Below are 23,243 nucleotides of genomic sequence, written 5' to 3' on the forward strand. Positions count from 1 at the left end.
ACTTTGGTTAGACTTGGGGCAGGTACTAGGCAGGGCTGCTCCTCGCTGTAGGAGCTCTCCTGGGGTGCGGGCCAGTCTTTTCTTTCCTGGGCTATTACTGGGCTCTACACAAAGTGGGGCCTCAAGGGCTCTACACAAAGTGGGGACTCAATCGCCTGTTCACGCACCAGGCATCTTGGCCGTCAGTAACAAAGGCCATTGGATTGGTGGCCACGTGAGTTCTCTGGCGAGTCTTTAACTCACCACCTCTCAGCACAGCCGCTCCTTGGCTTTGTGAAGACCCTCCAGGGACTTAGGTTCCATTTCTTCACCTGTATAACAGGGATACCTTCTCTGGTCTCGTAGGAATGCTATAAGGGTTGAACGAATTGGATGAGATAACGCGTGCACAGAACACATCCCGGGTGTAGGTCGGGCCCCTGCCTCCCTCTGCCGAGGCCGCCTATCAATGCCTCACTCTTGCCTTTCTCCCCTTTTATTTTCCAGTGTTCAGCTCCCTGGACATGTCCCGCTCCGTGTCGGTGACGACAGCTGGCCAGTGCCGCCTCGCACCGCTGATCCAGGTCATACTGGACTGCAGCCACCTGTACGATTACACCGTCAAGCTTCTCTTCAAACTCCACTCCTGTGAGTACACGGGCTGGATCTTCTCCCTGAGCCTGGGGCCAGGAGGTGGAGCACAGCCTAGGAATGTCCCTGGAGAAGGCAGCTCCGCTCAGCCACCTTAGCTTTCTGCTTCTCTTTCAAAAGGTCCTGAAACTCCTGGCCAGTACTTGGGAGGCTTAAGACAGGAGGACCGCAGGTTGGAGGCCAGCCTCAGCAACTTAGCAAGGCTCTCAGCAATCTAGCTAGACCATCTCAAAAAGAAAAAATTAAAAGGGCCGGAGGTGTAGCTCAGAGGTAGAATGCTCCAGGTTCAATCTCCAGAGAGACAGTGAGGCCCGAGCTTTGGGGTGTGCAGTGCAGCTCTGGTCTTCCTAAGCTGTGTCCCAGGGTGGGCCTCTCTCCATCTGCAGCTTCAAGGATCATGTGTTCTAGGACACACACAAAGGATAGCAGCCTTGGCTCCAATCTGTATGAGCCAAGGCAGTTATTTCTAAACCATTTATTAACCCCATCCCTTTGTATAGAGAGAATTTGATGGGGAGACATAAAATATAGAACAAAACTTCTGAATAAATAGAAGGTTGTCCCTTGCTTAGCTGTAGATCCCTGGCATGCCCTTAGCAAAGCATATTTTGGAAACTACTGATCTTGCAGAAGTTTATACTTTTATGTGCTTTTTGGGGGGGCGGAGGGAGGATATTAAACTCAGAGACTTTCTACCTCTAGGCTATAACCCCAGCCCTTTTTATTATTTATTTATTTATTTATTTATTTATTTATTTATTTTGCGGGTCTGGGGATGGAACCCAGGGGCATGCAACCTCCAAGCTATACCCCCTGCCCTATTTTTTATTGTTTATTTTGAAACAGGGTCTCACTAAGTTGTAAAGCCCCCCAACTAAGTAGCTGAGGCTGTCGGCGAACTGGATCCTCCTGTCTCAGCCTCCCAGATGCTGGGATTACAAGCGTGCGCCACCACGCCCGGCTTCCTTTTTATTTTTCGAGATAGGGTCTTGCAGAGTGGCAGAGGGTCTCGTGAAGTTGCTGAGGCTGGTCTTGAACCCGGGCTTTCTGTCTCGGTCACCCAAGTGCTGGGATTATAACGGTGCATCAGCATGCCCCGCTCGTGTGCTTCTTTTTCTTGTTGTTTTGGCTTGTTTTTTGTTAGTAGCTCAGTGGTAGAGCAGTGTTCACAGGGCCTCGCACATGCCAAACATGTGCCCTTCTACTTAGCGCTACGTCCCAGGACAATTTTTTTTCCCTTTATTTTTTCTTTATTTTTTCTTTCACTCTCTCCCTTGGCGCTGTAAGCATTCATTTTCCCACTACCTGTCATCCCTGCGTGCTTCTTGTTTAAAAGGATGTGTCTGGTCTGGACTCCTGCAGGGTCTGGTAGGATTCAGGTCTATATCATTAAATGCAGATCTCCATATAAATCTAATGAAGGTGGCACTTGGGTCTTGCTCCCAGGCAGCCACTGTGAAGGATATTCAGAGAATGTGCATAATGGAAAAATCAAGAAAACTCAAGATATGCACGGATGCCAGCAAGGTTTTATAACTCAGAAGGGTCAAGAATGTGTTTGAGACGTGTGAGGCAACGGAGGCTCTGTGATTGTGGTCACCGACAACCAGTGAACTCGCTGTTTAGACAGGATAAGAAAAGCAGCATGCTCTAATTCTAGGTGGTTTTGTGGGAGGGAGATTAGAATTTGCTGTTCAAAAACCAGGTGTGGGCCAGGTGTGGTGGCGCACGCTTGTAATCCCAGTATTTGGGAAGCTGAGACAGGAGGATCACGGTTCGCGGACAGCCTCAGCTGCTTAGGCCCTTTGCAACTCAGTGAAACCCAGTTTCAAAATAAAGAATAAGCTGGGCGTGGTGGCGCACGCTTGTAATCCCAGCATTTGGGAGGCTGAGACAGGAGGATCGTGGTTCGTGGACAGCCTCAGCTACTTAGTGAGGCCCTCTGCAACTCAGTGAGACCCTGTTTAAAATAAATAAATAAAATAAAAATAAAAAATAGGGCTGGGGGTGTAGCTCAGAGGTAGAATGCCCTAGGTTTCATCCCCAGGACCACAAAAATAAATAAATAAATAGACTGTTCCACCCATTTATTTTAAAAATAACTAAATTTTAGTTTAAAAAATACAATGAAAATCCAGTTGTGATCTATAACTGAAATAGACAGACTTCAGAGCCCAGGAGGTAAAGGGACCTCAAAGAACCGGCGGGTTGGTGGCGAGGGGGCCCCGAGAGGCCAACCTAAAGCGAGCACCGCACCTGGTCCATCCTGCGCTGGCTGAGGGCCCGCTGCTTCTGTGGTCAGGGAACCAACCTCCACCCGCTGCGCCCGAGTGGCCCATCCTTCAAGGACGCGTTGAAGTGGACGGACGCGGAGGATGAGTGTCCCGCGCTCTTGCTGCACTGCCTCGGCGACCAGACCTCTGGACAGCTCTCCCACAGAGCGGCCGCCTGCTCCAGGATGGCCGGCCCCTTCCCTCGGGAGCCCCGCGGTGACCCGTCTGCCCCTGGGGCCTCCCGGGCCCTCACGCCCCTTCCAATCTCCTCCAGGTCTCCCAGCGGACACCCTGCAGGGCCACCGGGACCGCTTCATGGAGCAGTTCACGAAGTAAGTGGTTCATTGACCGGATCGAGGGTGGAGCAGAAAGTGCCCAGAACGTGAGTGCACGCGGGAGCGCGCTCTGTGGCGCCGCGGCGTCCACATTTTAAGGTGACAAAGTGACAGAAAGTACTAGAACGGCAACAAACCTACCAATGGCTGGAGGAGCTTCTGGGTCTCTGGTAAATCCCATGAAAGAAAGAGATTTTATCCGTTCATGAATCATCTGCTTTTATCCCAAACGTCATCCTCTTCTGTGTCCTCTCCCCAAGTTCCCCGGTCTGATACCATTTACATGTCGACAGCTCCCAAAAATATATAAATATCAAAATTGATATATTTTTTGTGGTACTGGAGGTGGAATCCAGGTACTTTTCTACCTCTGGGTGATACCCCCAGACCTACTTTATACTTTATTTGGAAACAGGGTCTCACTAAGTTGCCGAGAGCCTAAGTAACTGAGGCTGGTTTCGAACCTGTGTGATCCTCCTGTCTCAGGCTTCTAAGCACTGGGATTACAAGAATGCACCACCATGCCCAGCTTAAATTTATATAAAAATATATTTATTTGTCTGGGGAGTAATGGGTATTGAACCAAGGATTCTACCTCTTGAGTTATGCCCGCAGTCCTCTCTTAATTTTATTTATTTATTTATTTATTTGCCTTACTGGGGATTGAACCCAGGGGCATTCTACCCCCAAGCTACACTCCCAGCCCTATTTTTTATTTTATTTATTTATTTATTTATTTATTTATTTATTTATTTTGGTGGTACTAGGGGTGGAACCCAGAGGCTTTCTACCTCCGGGCTATACTCCCAGACCTTTTGTATATTTTATTTGGAAACTGGGTCTCACTAAGTTGCTGAGAGCCTCACTAAGTAGCTGAGGCTGGCTTCGAACCTGTGTGATCCTCCTGTCTCAGCCTCCCAAGCGCAGGGATTACAAGCGTGCGCCACCACGCCCGGCTCCAGCCTTATTTTTTTGTCCTTATTTTGAATCTCAGTTGCGGAGGGTCTCATTAAGTAGCTGAGGCTGGCTGTGAACCTTCCATCCTCTGTTCTTTGCCTCCCAAGTACTGGGATTACAAGAGAGTGTGCACGACCTTGCCCAGCCTTTTTTTTATTTTTTATTTTTTGGTTTGGAACCAGGGTCTCCCTAGGTTGCTGAGGCTGGCATCAAACCTGTAATGCTCCTGTCTCAGCCTCCCAAATGCTAAGGTTACGGGCATAAGCCACCATGCCCAGTTCCAAAAATATGATCTCTAACCAAATCTACTTATATCTGAATTTTAGTCTCAGGTACCAGATTTGACCTCTGTACATGAGACTCGAATTTCAAACTGAACTCTAGATTTTCCCGTAAACCCTAAACCCTTTCTCACCCCAGTTGCTGAGAGCCTCACTACATTGCTGAGGCTGTCCTTGAATCTGCAAACCTCCTGTCCGAGCCTCCCAAGGAGGAGGAATTACAGGCATGTGCCACTATGCCAGGCTTCTCCCTCGTCCTTTCTATCTCAGTAAACACTGCCACAAACCCACATAGGCTCCACACCTGGACCTCACTGTGCCCCATCATGCCCCATATGCAGCCGTCACCAGGTTTGCTGGATGCCCTGTGAGTACACCTTGCTTCTCTCATCTCCATCCTTCAGCATCATTGCCACCTGCCAGGAGCCCCTAGAATTGGTCAGACTCCCTGGACTTCCACCTCGGACCTTGACCCCACTGTCACTGTTCAGCCACTCAGGGTCTTCTTTCAGTTCTGGGAATATACCCAACTCCTGCCTCCACCAGGCCTCCACCTGTTTTTTTCCCTCTCCTTGTGATGCTCTTCCGGCCTGGCCGGCTCCTGGCCATCTTTTTGTCACCTCCTCAGGAAGGCAGTCTCTAAGCCGGTGTAGTAGCACAGGCCTGTAATCTCAGTATGTGGGAGGTTGAGATAGGGGGATCGCAGGTTCAAGGACAGCCTCAGCAATAGAGCAAAATCCTCAGCAATTTAATGAGACCCTGTTTCCAAACAAAAGAACTGGGGATGTAGCTCAGAGGTGGAATGATCCTGGGTTGAATCCTGAATATAAAAGAAAGAAAGAGACACACACAGAAAAAAAAAGGAGGAAAGCGGGCGAACAGGCCGTCTCTAGCCCCTCGTTCAAGTCCAGTGATCTTTTACCATCTGTTTCTCCAACTCCGTCCCCCTCTCACCCCTCGCTGTTTACCTCAAAGCTCTTAACACAACTCTGTTTGACCACCTGATCCATTACTGTACCCCTAGCACCTGATGAATGGCGTTCATTATAGCATATAGTGGATCAGTTTAGTATGTAATATATACTGGAATGAGTGCGTGAGCTGATACTCCAGCTAGCCCATATAGGAGGGGAAGACTTATCTGGCTGAGGAGTCCATTCTGCTGTGCGTGTGTGCGTGCGTGTGTGCGTGCGTGCGTGCGTGCGTGTGTGTGTGTGTTGGGGAGGGAGTGATTGGTGACGAGATGAGAAGAACAGCTCAGCCTAAAGTAGATATCTCCAAGAAGAGAGAAGGAAGCAGGGCGTGGTGGCACATACTTATAATTCCAGTACTTGAGGGGCTGAGACAGGAGGATCGCAGGTTCGGGGCCAGCCTCAAGTCAGCTACTTAGTGAGACCCTCTTTCAAAATAAAAAAAAATATAGCCAGGCATGGTGGCTCACACTTGTAATCCCAGCATTCGGGAGGCTGAGACCTGGAGGATCGCGGTTTGCAGACCAGCCTCAGCTACTTAGTGAGGCCCTCAGCAACTCAGTGAGACCCGGTTTCAAAATAAAGAATACAAAATAGGGCAAGGGGTGTAGCTCAGAGGTCAAATGCCCCTGGGTTCCATCCCCAGACCCACAAAAAAATAAATAAAATAAAAATAAAAAAATATGCCAGGCGAGGTGGTCCACACTTATAAACCCAGCATTTGGAAGGCTGAGACAGGAAGATCGCAGTTTGCAGACAGCCTCAGCTACTTAGTGAGTGAGGCCCTTTGCAAATCAGTATAAAAAATAGGGCTGGGGGTGTCGCTCAGAACCCTGGGTTTCCATCCCCAATACCGCAAAATAAATAAATAAATAAATAAAGTGGGGCTGGGAGTGTAACTCAGAGGTAGAATGCCCCTGGGTTCAGTTCCCAGTACCAAAAAAAAAAAAAAAAAGTGGGGGGAGGATTGGAGGGACCAGAAAGCTGAGAAGCACCTGACTTGGCACTGTAGATTTAGGCCCTTTTCTTTTGCTGTGAATTGCTTCATGTGTAACCATAGCTCCTAGCTCCCCACATGGTGCTTCCCCTGTGGGTTCCCGCAGCAGCAGAGAAAAGACAGGGCAGGGCCGGATTCACCTGGGGCTCCCTTGTTTCACTGGAGAGGCCTGGTGCACATTCTGTAATAAGTGACTGATTAAACCCCAGGGGACGGCGCTGGGGTGGATTTCCTGCTTTCCTGGAATGCTCAGTTCAGGTAGCTTGCAAAAGCAGTAGAGCTTATTACTGTTGGCTACAGCCCAGAAAGACAGGGACACATGGTCAGTTGATTTTATTTCCTCCCATTTCTTTCAAGCTTATGAGAACGTCTCCTATGAGCACCGCTTGCTTTCTTCCCCACACAAAGGCTACCCTTGAATTCACAACAGTGAATTACACAGCAGTGATATCTCAGGGACATGCCTAAGTCCTGGGGTCTGAAAGGCTTGAATGAGACCCCAGGGATTTAATTCATGGGCTACGCCAGAGAAAACTCTGTGTTGCTACCGGGTAGAGACTAATGGGATCCGTAATCCTCTTTTATCTCAGAATCTATCTTTCTTAGTGCCACCGGGTTTCTTGGTCTTCAATGTTTAGAATCACAATAGAGTTGAAGATGGGCATGGTGGCACATATGTGTAATCCCAGTACTTGGGGGACTGAGACTAGAGGGTCAGAGGTCCAAGGTCAGGCTAAGCAACCTCATGAGGCCCTTCACAACTTAATGAGACCGTAATCCCAGCATTTGGGAGGCTGAGACTGGAGGCTCACGGTTTGCAGACCGCCTCAGCTACTTAGTGAGGCCCTCTGCAATTTAGTGAGACCCTGTTTCAAAATAAAGAATAAAAAATAGCGTAGGAGGTGTAGCTTGGAGGTAGAATGCCCCTGGGTTCTATCCCCAGACCTGCAAAAAAATAAAATAAAATTTAAATTTAAATAAATAAAAAATAAAAGCCAGGCATGATGGTGCATGCTTGTAATTCCAGTATTTGGGAGGCTGAGATGGGAGGATCATGGTTTGCGGACAGCCTCAGCTACGTAGTGAGGCCCTTTGCAACTCAGTGAGACCTGTTTCAAAATAAAGAATAAAGCCAGGTGTGGTGGCGCACACTTGTAATCCTTGGGAGGATTACAAGTACTTGGGAGGATTGTAGTACTTGGGAGGCTGAGACAGGAGGATCGCACAGGTTCGTGGCCATCCCTCAGCTACTTATTGAGGCTCTCAGCAACTTAGTGAGACCCTGTTTCCAAATAAAATACAAAATAGGTCTGGGGGGTGTAGCCCAGAGGTAGAAGACTCCTGGGTTCCATCCCCAGTAACACAAAGAGAGGGGGGGGGGGAGAAGAGAAGAGAAGAGAGAAAGGAAGGAAGCAAGCTGGGTGTGGTGGCGGATGCTTGTAATCCCAGCTATCAGGAGCCTGAGACTGGAGGATCACAGTTCTTGACAGCCTCAGCTACTTAGTGAGGCCCTCTGCAACTCAGTGAGACCCGGTTTCAAAATAAAGAATAAAAAATAGGGCAAGGAGTGTATCTCGGAGGTGGAATGCCCCTGGGTTTCATCGCCAGACCCACCGCCTCAAAAATAAATAAGGAAGAGGGGGAGGGGGAGGAAGAAGAAGAGGAGGAGGAGGAGGAGGAGGAAGGAGAGGAGGAGGGAAAAGGAAGGAAGGAAAAAAGGAAGGAAGAGAGGAAGTAAAGGGCAGGGATTGTAGCTTGGAGGTAGAATGTCCCTGGGCTCCATCCCCAGCACTGCAAAAATTAATGAATTAATTTAATTTAATAAGGCTGGGTGTAGCTCAGAGGTAGATGCCTCTGGGCTCCATTCCCAGTACAACAACAAGTGCTGGGCTGGCGCGGGGTGCGGCTCAGTGGTGGAGCGCGTTCTCCGCGTGTTCCTGGCCCGGGCCCGTCCCCGGAGCCCCACGGCCCTCAGTGGACCCACGTGGAGCACCGTCAGCATCTCTGACTTGTTTCCCTCCCTTTGGTCACTGCAGGATTTCTTCATGGCCATATTCACCCAAGATTTGGGCTCAGTATAGACAGCTCATTCTTCCCCAGCAACTCCTCTATGCCTGGTCTTTTGGTAAATACAGCTCAGTAGGGATCGGTCCCTGCCTTCTAGAAGCTTCTTGTCTAATACGGAGATAGCATAGAGCTTGCAAACAAGGTAGATTCAGTGAGAGAGATCGACCTTAGTAATCAAGCTCCCTTCCCCTTTTTATTTTTTTAATTTTTTGGTGGTATGGGACATTGAGCCCTGGGGCATTCTACCTGTGAGCTACATCCCCAGCCTTTTTTATTTTTTCTTTGGGAATGGGGTGTCACTAGGTTGCTGAGAATCTTGCTGTTTTGTTGAGGCTGGCCTTGAAGCTGTGATCCTCTTGTCTCGGCCTCCCAAGTACTGGGATTACAGGTTTGTACCACCATGCCTGGCCTCACTTCCCTTTTTTGATAGATAGTGGTCCTCTTTTGATGTTACTCTAAGCCACACATTCCTAGAGAGATAAATCTGCCTAACATCAGCATATATCCCATGGCAATGAGAAAATTAGCTACGGAATTGTCGGCTCTTGCACAGATTTTCAGCACAAATCACTCTTTGCTCTCCATCAGATAACTGAGAACCATCTATAAATGACCCTGGTCTGTATGCACCATCATAATTGAATCTGGGTACCATGGAGACCATCTCCTTGGCTGCCTATGCCTTTGGGCTGGGCAGGACAAGCTGGGGGGCCACCCTGTCCCCTCCCCAGAGCTGGCAAAGACATCCAGCACCCCTGATGACCTTCTCCATCACCAGGTTGAAAGACCTGTTCCACCGCTCCAGCAACCTCCAGTACTTCAAGCGGCTCATTCAGATCCCCCAGCTGCCTGAGGTGAGGACACCTGGCCGTCCCCTGGGCACTGTGGGGCCCAAGGTCTCAGAGGCTGGCAGGGCCTGGCAGCTGAGCACTGTGTGAGGATGAGTCTCTCCTCTACAGAACCCTCCCAACTTCCTGCGAGCCTCGGCCCTGTCAGAACACATCAGCCCCGTGGTGGTCATCCCGGCCGAGGCCTCGTCCCCCGACAGCGAGCCGATTTTAGAGAAGGATGACCTCATGGACATGGATGCCTCTCAGCAGGTAAAAGCCCCTCCCGAGAGAAACCAGACCTTCCCCTGTCTCCAGGTGCAGGGAAGGGGACGGGAAAGGCTGGGCACCAGGTGCCAAATTGCTTTTGGGTTTTTGTTTTTGTTTTGAGACCAAGTCTTGCTCTGTTGTCCAGGCTGATGTCAGACTCCTGGGCTCAATCAGTCCTCCCTCCTCTGTGTCCCAACAAGTTGGGATTGTGGATACATGACATCACACCCATCTCGTTCAGCCTTCTCTTAACCAAGAAGGAGGCTAGATTGAGCACCTTCTCCTTGATTCCTGGAGGAGACCCAAACGGGTCTGAACCAGCTCAAGGAAGAAGGCATGCTTCTGTGTCATTCACTTGGGAGACTTCTCAGGGTCTCTGATTTGTTCTCCCTCCCCTTTGGTCATTGCAGAATTTATTTGACAACAAGTTCGATGACATCTTTGGCAGCTCGTTCAGCAGTGACCCCTTCAATTTCAACAATCAAAACGGTGTGAACAAGGAGGAGAAGTGAGTCCACACTGGGTTCAAGCAGCTGGTGCAGAAACCAAGTTAAGCCATGCTGCGCCTCGCAACACCTAACCCAGGAGGAATTCTTAGTACTTGGGCTTCTTAGAGACAAAATGTCTTGGCACTCAAGTGGTAACTTCTTTAATCCCAGAAGATCAATAGACTAAGATCTGGTAACCCTAAGAGTACAGTTCTCCATCGGTATCCAAGGGAGAATAGTTCTAGGACCCTCCATCGATACCAAGATCTGCAAATGTGCAAGTCCCTTGTATAAACTAGCATAGTATTTGCATAGAACCTGTGTACCTACTCCTGTATACTTTCAAATCATTTCTAGATGACTTCTAATACCTAATTCCATGTCAGTGCTAGGTAAATAGTTGTTCTACTGTACTGTTTAGGGAATAATGACAAGAAAAATATCTGTACATGTTCAGAACAGGAGCAACGTTTTTCTCTCTCTCAAATAATTTCAATCTGCAGTTGGTTGACTCCCTGGGTGCAAAACCTCTAGGTACAGAGGATTGACTGCATAATTCATAGTGTCAAAGAATTGTCCCCAAATCTACCTAGTTTTTGCCTTCCTCCCTCATGGTCCTATCTCACAGTTAGGAGGAGAGGGACAGAAGCACACTAGGAGCAAACTCCTTTTTCTCTTCACAGGGACCACTTGATTGAGCGGCTGTACAGAGAGATCAGCGGGCTGAAAGCACAGCTGGAGAACATGAAGACTGAGGTGTGCGCTGGGATCCACCTGCCTCTGGGCTTCACCGACACCTCACATATTTTAATAGAAAAGTCACATCCCAGCCAAGCCTGGTGGCACACACACCTATAATCCCAGTACTTGGGAGGCTGAGATGAGAGGATCACAGGTTCAAGGCCAGCCTCAGTAACGTAGAGGAACTCCCAGCAACCTAGCGAGATCCTGTTTCAAAATAAAAATATGCCGGGCATGGTGGTGCATGCTTGTAATCCCAGTTTGGGAGGTTGAGACAGGAGGATCACAGGTACATGGCCAGCCTTGGCTACTTAGTGAGATCCTGTTCAAAATAAAGAATAAAAATTAAGGTTGGGGTTATAGTTTGAAAGTAGAATGCCCCTGGGTTCAATTCCCAGTTCTGCAAAAAATAAAAATAAAAACATAAAAAGGGCTGGGGTGTAGCTCAGAGGTAGAATGCCGCTGAGTTCAGCCTCAGCAAGTAATGATGAGCATCAACCTCCCAAGACCCTGTTTCCAAGTAAGAAATAAAATCAGTCTGTAGATGTTCAGTATCGTTGTGCATGTTTTAGTACTGGGGATTGAACCCAGGGGTATTCTACCTCTGAGCTATGCCCCAAGCGCTTTTTTATTGCTTTGTTTTAAAACAGGGTCTCACTAGGTTGCTGGAAGTCTCACTAAGTTGCTAAGGCTGGTCTCAAACCTCTGATCCTCCTGTCTCAGCCTCCCAAGTACTGGGATTACAGGTATGAACCACCATGCTGGCTTAGCTGTGGGTTTTTGCTTTTTTTTTTTTTTTTTTTATCTTTATTTTTATTTTTGGTGGTACTGGGGATGGACCCCAGGGGGCTTCTACCTCCAGGCTACACTCCCAGACGTATTTTTATTTTTTATTTGGAAATAGGGTCTCTTACGCAATCCTCCTATCTCAGCCTCCCAAGCGCAGGGATTACAAGCTTGCGCCACCAAGCCTGGGGAGCTGTGGGTTTTTAAAAAATATTTTCCAGAGCCAGGTGTGGTGGCACACAGTTGTAATCCCAGCATTTGGGAGGTTGAAACAGGAGGATCGTGTTTCACGGACAGCCTCAGCTACTACTTAGTGATGCCCTTGCAACTCAATGAGACTGTTTCAAAATAAAGAATAAAAAAAAAAAAAATAGGGTTGGGGGTGTAGTGTGAAGGTAGAATGCCCCTGGGTTCCATCCCCAATACTGCAAAATATAAATAAATAAATAAATAAATAAATAAATAAATAAATAAATAAATATTCCAGCTGGTGGTTGGTTGACTATGCGGGTAAGAAACCCACAGATGCAGAGGCCAACCATATTTAGTCTGTGCTGAGACCACAGCTGGTCCTGCCGGCCCTTGCCATCCGTGGCGCATGGTGGCCCGCCTCCTCACTGGGTCCCTCCCGCAGAGCCAGCGGGCCGTGTTGCAGCTGAAGGGCCGCGTCAGCGAGCTGGAGGCCGAGCTGGCTGAGCAGCAGCACTTGGGCCGGCAGGCGACAGATGACTGTGAGTTCCTCCGGGCCGAGCTGGACGAGCTCAAGAAGCAGCGGGAAGACACCGAGAAGGCGCAGCGGAGCCTGACAGAGATCGAAAGTGAGAGGCCGTCCTGGCTGTGCCCGAGCATAGGCGCGGGAGGCAGGCAGACTCAGGATAAAAAATAGGGGGTGTAGCTCAGAGGTAGAATGCTCCTGGGTTCAGTCCCCAATACCGCAAAAAAAGAAAGAAGGGAGGGAGGTAAGGAGGGAGGAAAGTAGGAAGGAAAGAAGGAAGGGTTGGGATATAGCTTAGAGGTAAAATGCCCCTGAGTTCAATTCCTGGGAGGATGGGAGGGTGGGCTCCTGTAAGACCTCTGGCTTATTGGAAGGAATGTAGAAGGTTTCAGCTAAGGGAAGACACCTCACCTCACCCTTGACCTTGACCATACAGGGAAGGCCCAGGCCAATGAACAGCGGTATAGCAAGCTCAAAGAGAAATACAGCGAGTTGGTTCAGAACCATGCTGATCTGCTGCGCAAGGTAGGACCCCCACACACACCTATTTTACCCCCCACAGACCCTACATCACATGTGGGAGGTAGTACATGTCTCGGGGCTTCTCTAGCTCCAGTGCCCCCACTTCTTGGGAACTCCATCTTGTCTAAACCCCTGGTCTCCCATATCTTGAGCTCCATCTTAAGTACCAGCCCCATTTAGAATTAACAACCTAAAGCCGGGCACGGTGGCGCACACCTGTAATCCCAGTACTTGGAAGTCTGAGACACGAAGGATCACAGGTTCAAGGCCAGCCTCAGCTACTTAGCAAGACCCTGTTTGCAAGTAAAAATTTAAAAGGGCTGGGAAGGTATATCTTAGAGGTAGAATGCCTCTGGGTTCAATTCCCAATACAAAAAAAAAAAAAAAAAAATTAACCACTGCCTTTGTTACCTTTGTAAATACTCAAGAGAGTCTGGGATCTGAAAGTCATAGCTTGGTCAGGCTTCCCCCTGAAAAGGAAAGAAACTCCCATGGCCACTTGCCCAACACTCAGAGTCTGAATGGGATCGTGGGTTCTAAAAGAAAGAAGATAAGCCGGGCGTGGTGGCGCACGCTTGTAATCTCAGCATTCGGGAGGCTGAGACTGGAGGATTGTGGTTCGTGGACAGCCTCAGCTACTTAGTGAGGCCCTCTGCAACTCAGTGAGACCCTCTTTCAAGATAAAGAATAAAAAATAGGGAAGGGGGTATAGCTTGGAGGTTGAATGCCCCTGAGTTTGATCCCCAGACCCGCAAAAATAAATAAATAAATAAATAAATAAATAAATAAATAAAAGAAGATGGCCTATAAACCTGAGAGACATCAGTTCAAGACGCTCTTTCCTTACAGAATGCAGAGGTGACCAAACAGGTGTCCATGGCCAGACAAGCCCAGGTGGATTTGGAACGAGAGAAAAAAGAGCTAGAGAATTCCTACGAGCGTGTGAGCGAGCAGGCCCAGCGGAAAGTGAGTGGAAGGAGGAGGCTTGGGAAATGGGCTGACGGGGAGCTGCCTATTGGACTTTGCAGTCTACGCTTTGGGCGTTTAGGGAACGCCTCTGGAGCCCACACAGCACAGCAGGATGTGGTCACCAACGCTTGGTGGCTCAGGGCCAGGAAGGGATATAAGCTGAGTGGGAGTGACCTTCCTACATTTCTGTGACCTACAGTAAAAAAAATATGTCCATCTAGAGAAAAAGCAAGTTTCACTAAGTAATGCTTACCCTTACTACTTGATGCATTTTGATAGTTTCCGTTCTATCTAAACCATTTCTTTTTTACAGATAGCTATATCGAGTTCCTACTAAAGGCAACCCGCTTTCTGAAAAACACCACTTAGAAAATCATTCCAAGAACAGAATTCTTTCACCAGTGAGAGGCTGCAGTCAGCAATATACCAGCAGTTGGGATGCATAAATTAAAAATCCAAGCCAGGCACAGTGGTGCACGCCTATAAACCTTCTATTTGGGAGGGTGAGATAGGAGGATCGTAGGTTCAAGGACAGCCTCAGCAACATAGAAAAACTCAGCAACCCAACAAGACCCTGTTTCAAAATAAAAAAGTAAAAAGGACTAGAAGTATAGCTTGGAGATAGCATGCCCTTTGGGTTCAATTCTCAGTACCACAAAAAAAAAAAGAAAGAAAGATAGAAGGATCCAATTTTACTTTGATCAGTGTTATGGACTTGAGTATGACATTTGGGAAATGTCCCTAAGGGACCCTCTTAGCTAGAAGAAAAATATAGGTACGGTATGGGGTGTCCTGCCTTCCATCCTGCCCCTCCCCACACACTTTTTTTTTTGTGTGAGTATAGTGCTAAACATTGAGCTCAGGGATGCTTTTACCCCTCAGCTGCACCCCTAGCCCATTTTATTTCTTATTTTGAAACAGGGTCTCACAGAGTTGCCGAGGGTCTTGCTAAGTTGCTGAAGCTGGCCTTGAACCTGCCATCCTCCTATCTCAGCCTCCCAAGTACTAGATCCCCCCCCTCCACACTTTTTAACTTACACACCATAGAGCACATGGGCTCACATTGATGGCTTGGGGGACTGTTAGATTTCTTTACCCCCTCTAACCACCACGTAGCTCAGAACCCCCCTGTTTTGCTTTCCTTTAAGACTCAAGAACAGCAGGAAGTTTTAGAGAGTTTGAAACAAGAACTTGCCACCAGCAGACAGGAGCTGCAGCTCCTCCACGGCAACCTGGAAACCTCTGCCCAGGTGAGGCCCGCCCTGCTTCCCTCCCTGGAGCCTGGGCTTCCGGGGCCTCCGGCATCCTGGCCCGGCCGTCACCACCATGTACTCAGGGGTCGTGAGAGCAGCAGGTGGAGTTGCTCACGCCCTGCTCCTTGGGGCCAGGAGGTGGGCTTGGACATCTGGGAAGGGGACAGTCTAATTTCCCCAGCATCTTTCCATGTGATCGCCATTGCAGTCAGAAGCAAAATGGGTGATGCAGATCACCGAACTAGAAAAGGAGCGGGGCAGCTTGGCAAGTGCCGTGGCTCTGCGGGAGGAGGAATTATCGGCTCTTCGAGAACAGCTAGAATGCACCCAACTCAAGCTGGCCAGTGCGCAGGCAAGTCACGGACGCCCACTCAGGCCTGTGTGTGCGGGAGGCTGGGGAAGGGGCTGCTGTGAAGGGCCTGGGGCCTTCAGCCTGAGTGCCAGATGAGAGAAGCATCCGGCTTTCTCTTCTGGGAGTGGAGAATGGATTACAGCAATCCATCCTGTTAAGCCACCTGTGGTGTGGTTCACACACCTCTGGACAAAGTTGTGTTGATCTAACGGGCTTGGACCTTATTAGTGACAACTTGAGCTAAGGGGCCGAGAATTCCAGCAAGGTCACAGTGGGTGTTGCTCTGGGCCCATATGGTGTCCGCAGGCAACTCTCATCTCCCGGGGCCATTTGTAGGAATCTATGTGCCAGCTCGCCAAGGACCAGCGGAGAAAGCTCCTGGTGGAGTCCAGGAAGGCTGCGGAGCATGTGATACAGGAGGCCCTGAGCCAGCTCGAGGAGCCCGCTCTGATCAGCTGTGCCGGGTCCACAGGTACTCTCCACCCGCCCTGCCTGCAGCACCGGATCCTTGGGGCCCGGTGTTGACAATTGGTACTGAATCCCACATGGAATTTAGCTCTGGGTGCTCAGCCCAGCTGCAGGCCGGAATCCCCAGTGGATACCTGGGCCCCATCTTAGGTCAGTTAAGTCTGAAGCTATGTAGCATAAGGCCTGGGCAATTGTATTTTCTAAAGCTCCCACCCCAGGGGAGTATCAACCACTGAGTTAGTTGGGAGGCCACACTGCGAGCAGAACCCTGAAACAGTCATGAAGATGGAAGGAGGAGGCTCAAGCTCTGTCTGCAAAGAAAAAACATCACTCGTGAACTAAGGCGAGGCGGGGAAGCGTCACAAGTCATGGGCGGCAGAAACAATAAGAATCGCAGTGTGAGCTGGGCGTGGTGGAGCACACTTGTAATCCCAGCATTTGGGAGGCCGAGACAGGAGGATCGCGGTTTGCGAACAGCCTTAGCTACTTAGTGAGGCCCTTTGCAACTCATTGAGACCTTGTTTCAAAATAAAAAATAGGACCAGAGGTGTGGCTCAGAGGTAGAATGCCCCTGGGTTCCACCACAAAAAAAAAAAAAAAAAAAAAAAAAAGAATCCCAGTGTGTCCCAGTGTGGTGGCACACACCTGGCATCCTAGTAGCATCCTAGTACTTGGAAGACTGAGACAGGAGGATTGCAGGTGTGAGGACAGCTTCAGCAACTTAACAAGACTTTTAACTTAACACAATCCTGATTCAAAACCAAAAAAATAAAGAGGGCCGGGAGTGTAGCTTAGAGGTAGAATACCTCTGGGTTCAATCCCCAGTAACAAAAGAAATTTAAAAAACAATCCCAGCGTGGCCACAGGGATGAATGGGGCCCATTGCATATGTAGGTGAGTCCGAGGAGAGGGTGTGGAGCAGCAACCCAGAAGTCTCCGGAGGAAGCGGAGAGCCTTTATGCTGAGCAGGTTGGAGAGCATCCAGGCACGGGAGATTGAGAGGCCAGGGTCATGGCCAAGAACAGATCTCATTACGGCTCATTTTTAAGCCAAGGGGACACGTTGGCAAAGTACCGAGAGGTCCCACTGAAGGACAAGCAGAGGGAGGAAACAGCTGACAGATGATTTTCATCATCAAATTGGAAGGTCCCGATTCGATGAAGTATACTGCAGGGCCTGCGATGGCTTATTCAGTGGGGAGCCATCTGTGCAGAAGCCATCACAAATGAAGGGGGAATGCCAGGAAGCAGGCAGATTCCGGGAAGAGATGGGAGCTAAGTTATGAGAGAGGAGAGATGTGAATTAGTGAGAGAAAGGAAGGCAGGGAATAGTAACATTAAAAACAGCTAATGTAGTGGGCGTGGTGGCACACATCTGCAATCCCTGTACTTGGGAGGCTGAGACAGGAGTACCGCAGGTTTGCAGGTTCAAGGCAATTTAGTGAGCTCTTGGCAACCTAGAGAGATCCTGTTTCAAAATAAAAAAAGAAAGCCAGCTGTGGTGGTGCATGCTTATAATCTCAGTGCTTAGTAGGCTAAAAGAGGAAGATTACAGGTTCAAGGCCAGCCTCAACAAGTAGTGAGACTCTCATCAACCTAGGGAGACCCTGTTTTAAAATAAAAATAAAAAATAAGGCTAGGGAGGTAGCTCAGAGGTAGAATGCCCCTAGGTTCAACCCCCAGTACCACACAAAAATAATAATAATAAAAAATAAAAGGAACAAAAAGGAGCCAGGCGTGGTGGCGCGTGCTTATAATCCCGGTATTTGGGAGGCTGAAACAGGAGGATAACAGTTCATGGACAGCCTCAGCTACTTAGTGGGGCCCTTTGCAACCCAGTGAGACCCTGTTTCAAAATAAAGAATAAAAAATAGGGCTGGAGGTATAGCTCAGAGGTAGAATGCCCCTGCCCCCCCCCCAGTACCACAAACAATAATAATAATAAAAACAAAAAGAGCCTGCATTACATGAATGTAATCTCAGTACTTGGGAGGGTGAAACAGGAGGGTTGCAGGTCCATAGCCAGCCTCAGAAACTTAGCGAGGCTCTCAGCAACTTAGCAAGCCTCTGTTTCCAAATAAAAAATAAAATAAGAGATCCTGTTTCAAAATTAAAAATAGGGCTGGGGGTGTAGCTTGGAGGTAGAATGCCCCTGGGTTTCATTCCCAGTACCACTAAAATAGAATAAGGCTGGGGGGTAGCTCCGAAGTAGATTGCCTCTGGGTTCAATCCCCAGTACCACAAGACAAATAAAATAAGGTCATATTGAACGCTTTCTTGCCTGGCATTAGCTAAGCTCTAGGCATTCCTTGGCCCCAGTTTTCCTACCATGAGATGGATCTGTTGTTCCCTGCTCTCAACCAGGAGCAGGTTCAGACAGCCCAAGGTTACACCCTGGGCATGGTTGAGCCAGGGCCAGGCCTGGACAGTGAGACATGAAAGCCATTCCTTCATCTCCAGAGCTTTGAGGTGTCCTCAGATCTGTGGCCAGAGGCACAGCAGCTGAAACAACCCTGGGGTGCAGAGCAGCCCCACCTTTTTTTTTTCCAGTACTGAGAACTGAACCCAGGGGCATTGGGCATTCTACCTCTGAGCTATGCCTCAAGCCCTCTTTCTTTCTTTCTCTCTTTCTTTCTTTCTTCCTTCCTTCCTTTCTTTCTTTCTTTCTTTCTTTCTTTCTTTCTTTCTTTCTTTCTTTCTTTCTTTCTTATTTTTGGTGGTACTGGGGTTCCTGGAAACCCTTCTACCTCTGGGCTACACTCCCAGACCTATTATATATATATATATATATATATATATTTTTTTTTTTTTAAGCCCTTCTACCTCCGGGCTACACTCCCAGACCTATTTTATATTTTTGAAACAGGGTCTCTTACGCTAGCACGACTGGCTTCGAACCTGTGCAATCCTCCTGTCTCCACCTCCCAAGCGTGGGGATTACAAGCGTGCGCCACCACGCCCAGCTCTCATTTTTTGTTTTGAAACAGGGTTTCACTAAGTTCCTGAGGGCCTCACTAAGTAGCTGAGGCTGGCCTTGAACCTGTGATCCTCCTGTGTCAGCCTTTCAAGTACTGGGATTACAATGCACCCCATGCCTGGCTGAGCATTGAGCACTCTTGTTCTGACCTTACCCTGTCTTTCCTCCAGATCACCTTCTCTCCAAGGTCAAGTCTGTTTCCAGCTGCATTGAGCAACTAGAAAAGAGCCGGAGCCAGTTTCTGGCCTGCCCAGAAGGTAAGAGGACAAAGGATGGGCATGGTCACTGTTGGTCCCTAGTGTTTCAGAAATGCTCAAAGGCAGTTATGGCTGCGTGTTTCTGGACCCACGGGAGGGGTGTGTGTGTGTGTGTGTGTGTGTGTGTGTGTGTGTGTGTGTGTGTGTAAGAGAGTGAGCCAGAAGCTTAGAAAGCGGGGAGAAGATAACAACCTCGATCAGGCCCACGGATCTTCCTTCTCACTCCCAGCAGATGTCAGTGGGCTTCTGCACGCCATCGCCCTGCTGGCGCACTTAACCAGCGACACTATCGCCCACGGGAGCACCACCAGCCTCCGTGCCCCACCCGAGCCTGCGGACGGTGAGTCCCTGGGCAAGGGGCCGCCCCTAACGGCAGGGCCAGCAGAGGGCCTTCACCTACCACTGTCACCTTGCATCCCCAGCACTGACCGAGGCCTGTAAGCAGTATGGCAGGGAAACCCTCACCTACCTGGCCTCCCTGGAGGAAGAGGGAACCCTGGAGAAAGCCGACAGCACAGCCATGAGGAGCTGCCTCAGCAAGATCAAGGCCATCGGCGAGGTATCTCCAGCGCTACAGTGACCGGGGCAGGGGAGGGGCACTGGGCATTGAACCAGAACCAGGGGCATTCCACCTCCAAGCTATAGCGCCTAGCCTTATTTTATTTTTTACTTAGAAACTGGGTCTCACTAAGTTGCTGAGGCTGGCCTCAGACTTGTGATTTTCCTGTCTTAGCCTCCCAAGTACTGGGATTACAGGATGCATCACCATGCCTGGATCCCAGACCATTTATTTTATTTTATTTTTTACTTTAAAACAAAAATCTCAGCTGGACATAGTGGTGCACGCTTGTAATCCCATTACTTGGGAGGCTGACACAGAAAGATCGCAGGTTAGAGGCCAGCCTCAACAGCTTAGTGAGACCTTCTGCAACTTAGTGAGACCCTGTTTCCAAATAAGAATTAAAATTGGGCTAAGGGTTTAGCTCAGAGGTAAAATGCCTCTGGGCCGGTGCCACAAGAAAAAAAAAATAAAGTCTCATTAAGTTACCAAGGATCTTACTATGTTGCCGAGACTGACTTCAAACCTGCCATCTTCCTATCGTTGTTGGGTATGAATTGCCAGGGAATTAGTGATATTCTAGCCAGTTCTTTTTACCTACCTTTGGTGGCACCAAGCTTGATCTCCCCCTCCGCCCCTGCCGTTACTGGGGATGGAACCTACTGGTATTGGACCTCTGAGCTACACTCCCAGCCCTATTTTTTTTTTTTTTTTTTTTTTTTTTTTTTTGGTGGTACTGGGGTTCCCGGAAACCCTCTGCCTCCAGGCTACACTCCCAGACCTATTTTATATTTTTATTTGGAAACAGAGTCTCTTAAGCCAGCGTAGCTGACTTCGAACCTACGCGATCCTCCTGTCTCCGCCTCCCAAGCGCAGGGATTACAAGCATGCGCCACCATGCCCGGCTGCCCTATTTTTTTTTATTCTTTACTTTGAAACAAGGTCTCACTGAGTTGCAGAGGGCCTCACTAAGTAGCTGATTGTCCGCGAACCGCGATCCTCCTGTCTCAGCCTCCCGAATGCTGGGATTACAAGCGTGCGCCACCATGCCCAGCTCCCAAATTTGAATTTTAATGCGCCACACATAAAGAGAATAAGAGCAAAACCTAGGACCAAGTAGGATAAAAGATCGAAATGCAGGTCCTTCATCCCAAAGAAGGGCCCCTGAAGGGTCACACCATAGCTACTGAGGGAGCCTCTAAGCACAGATGAACGCCCCTTAATTCTCAAAGGCAGTGAAAATGTCCCCAGCCTCTGTTCTACAGAAGAGACTCCTCATCCTTGGTTCTGAGAGGGGAAAACAGGTCCCTAAAGAATGTCTAACCACAAACTACTATGAATTTAGAGCCCAGGCTTCATACCATCTTTATGGCCCAGGATACTAACAGAGAATTGAGTTTAAAGTAGTTAGGTTGTTATGGCAGGCATGGTGGCGCACGCTTGTAATCCCAGCATTTGGGAGGCTGAGACTAGGGGATCGAGGTTTGCAGACAGCCTCAGCTACTTAGTGAGGCCCTCCGCAACTTAGTGAGACCCTGCTTCAAAATAAAGAGTAAAAAATAGGGCAGAGGGTGTAGCTCAGAGGTCACATGTCGCTGGGTTCCATCCCCACACAAGCAAAAAAAAAAAAAAAAAAAAAAATTGTGGTGAGGTTGTTAGAGGCCCAGGTACCTCTAATAGGCCTAATTGTCTCTAGAACTGTACTTTGAACCTCAACTTACAAGAGTTTTACAGGCAAAGTAAATAGATTTGACATGTTTAAAAGAGCCTTAAAAAACATTAAGAGTGTGACAAAGAAATTAGATATTTTCAAAAGTAATAAGGTATAGTTGAAAAAGATCCATAGAACTTATAAAAAGGAAAAATATAATCTTCTTTGAAATGTATTCATTTCAATACTAGGGATTGAGCCCAGGAGCATTCTGGCTTTGAGCTACATCTCCCAGCCCTTTTTTATTTTTATTATTGTGGTACTGGGGATGGAACCCAGGGGCATTCTACCTCTGAGCCCCACCCACAGCCCTATTTTTTATTCTTTATTTTAAAACAGGGTCTCATTGAGTTGCAAAGGGCCTCACTGAGTAGCTGAGGCTGGCCACAAACCTTAGATCCTCCTCTCTCAGCCTCCCAAATGCTGGGATTACAAGCATGCGCCACCACACCCGGCTTTTTATTCATTTTGAAACAAGGATCTAGCTGAATCGCTGAGGCTGGCCTGGAGTTTGCTGTATTGGGGTTGCAGGATGTGCCAGGCAAAATGTATTATTATTTCATCAGAACAGCCAGCATGTGTCTTTAGGATTCTGTGACTCTTCCTCCCCACCTCTCATCGCCCATCTTCAAGGTCCAAGCTAAGGGACAGACTGCTATGCCCCGGACTACCCTCCTACCTAGGACCTCGGTTGTGCCATCCATGTAATGAGTGTGCTCAGGTCTCCCTGACTTTCCAGGATGGAGCTGAGCCCGGAAGGGTGAGGAAGAGAAAGTGGTGTGGGCCCAGGTGGCAGCTCCTCTCTGGCTGCCAGGTGGCTGGAAAATGTAATTATTGAAAGTAATTACTTCAGCCGGCATGGTGGTGCATGCCTGTAAGCCCAGTACTTGGGAGGCTGAGACAAGAGAATCACAAATTCAAGACCAGCCTCAGCACCCTAGTGAAACTCTCTTTCAAAACAAAAAATAAAGCTGGGCACTGTATTGCATACCTGTAATCCCAGTACTTGGGAAACTGAGACAGGAGGATTACAGGTTCAAGACCAGTCTCAGCAATTTAATAATACTCTGAACAACCTAATGAAACTCTATTTCAAAACAAAAATTTAAAAAAGGGCTGGCAGCGTAGCTTGAAGCTTAAGTACCCCTGGGTTCAATCACTAATACCACATTAAAAAGAGAAGGGGGGTGCATGGTGGCACATGCTTGTAATCCCAGTATTTGCGAGGTGGAGACAGGATTGTGGTTCACAGCCAGCCTTAGCTACTTTGTGAGGCCCTCTGCAACTCAGTGAGACCATTTCAAAACATAAAAAATTAAAAATAGGGCTGGGGATGTAGTTCGGGAGTAGAATATCCCTGGGTTCCATCCCCAGTACCACAAAAAAAAAGAAAAAGACACGAAGGATAGATAGAGAGAGAGAGACATGGAGGATAATTTCAAATCAGTTCCAGAGGAAGGTTATAGACCATGTCTTCTTTTTCAGCCCTAAATAACATATTGCTAGATTTATGCATTATAGACATTATATAAATGAGATTGTAAGTGGGCATGGTGGCACACACCCGTCAACCCAGCTCCTCAGGAGACTGAGGCAGAAGGATCCCAAATTCAAGGCTAGCCTGGGCAACTTACCAAGTTGTCTCAAAATAAAACATAAAAGAAATGTAACTCCTTAGAGCTCCTTTGGGGCCAAGCCCCGATACCGCAACACACACACACACACACACACACACACACACACACACACACACACACAGTGGGCCTTGCATCATTCACATCACATTTCCTCTTCTGCCCTTTATTAGCAGCATAACTGGGGCGAAGGGAAACCCCTTT

The 23,243-nt window shown here is 48.5% G+C and overlaps 1 protein-coding gene across 4 annotated transcripts in view; it reads left to right on the forward strand.

The window, feature by feature from the left end:
* Positions 1-23,243, forward strand: part of HIP1 (huntingtin interacting protein 1) — a gene marked incomplete at both ends in the record, with an annotated part of 194,370 nt that overhangs the window by 162,460 nt on the left and 8,667 nt on the right. For 3 of the 4 annotated variants that reach the window (XM_080703237.1, XM_080703238.1, XM_080703240.1), the window contains 15 exons: positions 487-627; positions 3,178-3,235; positions 9,290-9,365; positions 9,471-9,611; positions 10,019-10,116; positions 10,780-10,852; positions 12,258-12,441; positions 12,775-12,863; positions 13,710-13,826; positions 14,978-15,079; positions 15,291-15,434; positions 15,771-15,906; positions 19,049-19,135; positions 19,368-19,475; positions 19,558-19,694. In XM_080703237.1, the coding sequence (XP_080559363.1) occupies positions 487-627; positions 3,178-3,235; positions 9,290-9,365; positions 9,471-9,611; positions 10,019-10,116; positions 10,780-10,852; positions 12,258-12,441; positions 12,775-12,863; positions 13,710-13,826; positions 14,978-15,079; positions 15,291-15,434; positions 15,771-15,906; positions 19,049-19,135; positions 19,368-19,475; positions 19,558-19,694 (1,691 nt within the window). The remainder of the gene's footprint in view (positions 1-486; positions 628-3,177; positions 3,236-9,289; positions 9,366-9,470; positions 9,612-10,018; positions 10,117-10,779; positions 10,853-12,257; positions 12,442-12,774; positions 12,864-13,709; positions 13,827-14,977; positions 15,080-15,290; positions 15,435-15,770; positions 15,907-19,048; positions 19,136-19,367; positions 19,476-19,557; positions 19,695-23,243) is intronic. The other variant, XM_080703239.1, reaches the window with a different exon arrangement.

This window comes from Muscardinus avellanarius, assembly GCF_963383645.1.
Source record: "Muscardinus avellanarius genome assembly, chromosome: 10".
NCBI classification, from domain to species: domain Eukaryota; kingdom Metazoa; phylum Chordata; class Mammalia; order Rodentia; family Gliridae; genus Muscardinus; species Muscardinus avellanarius.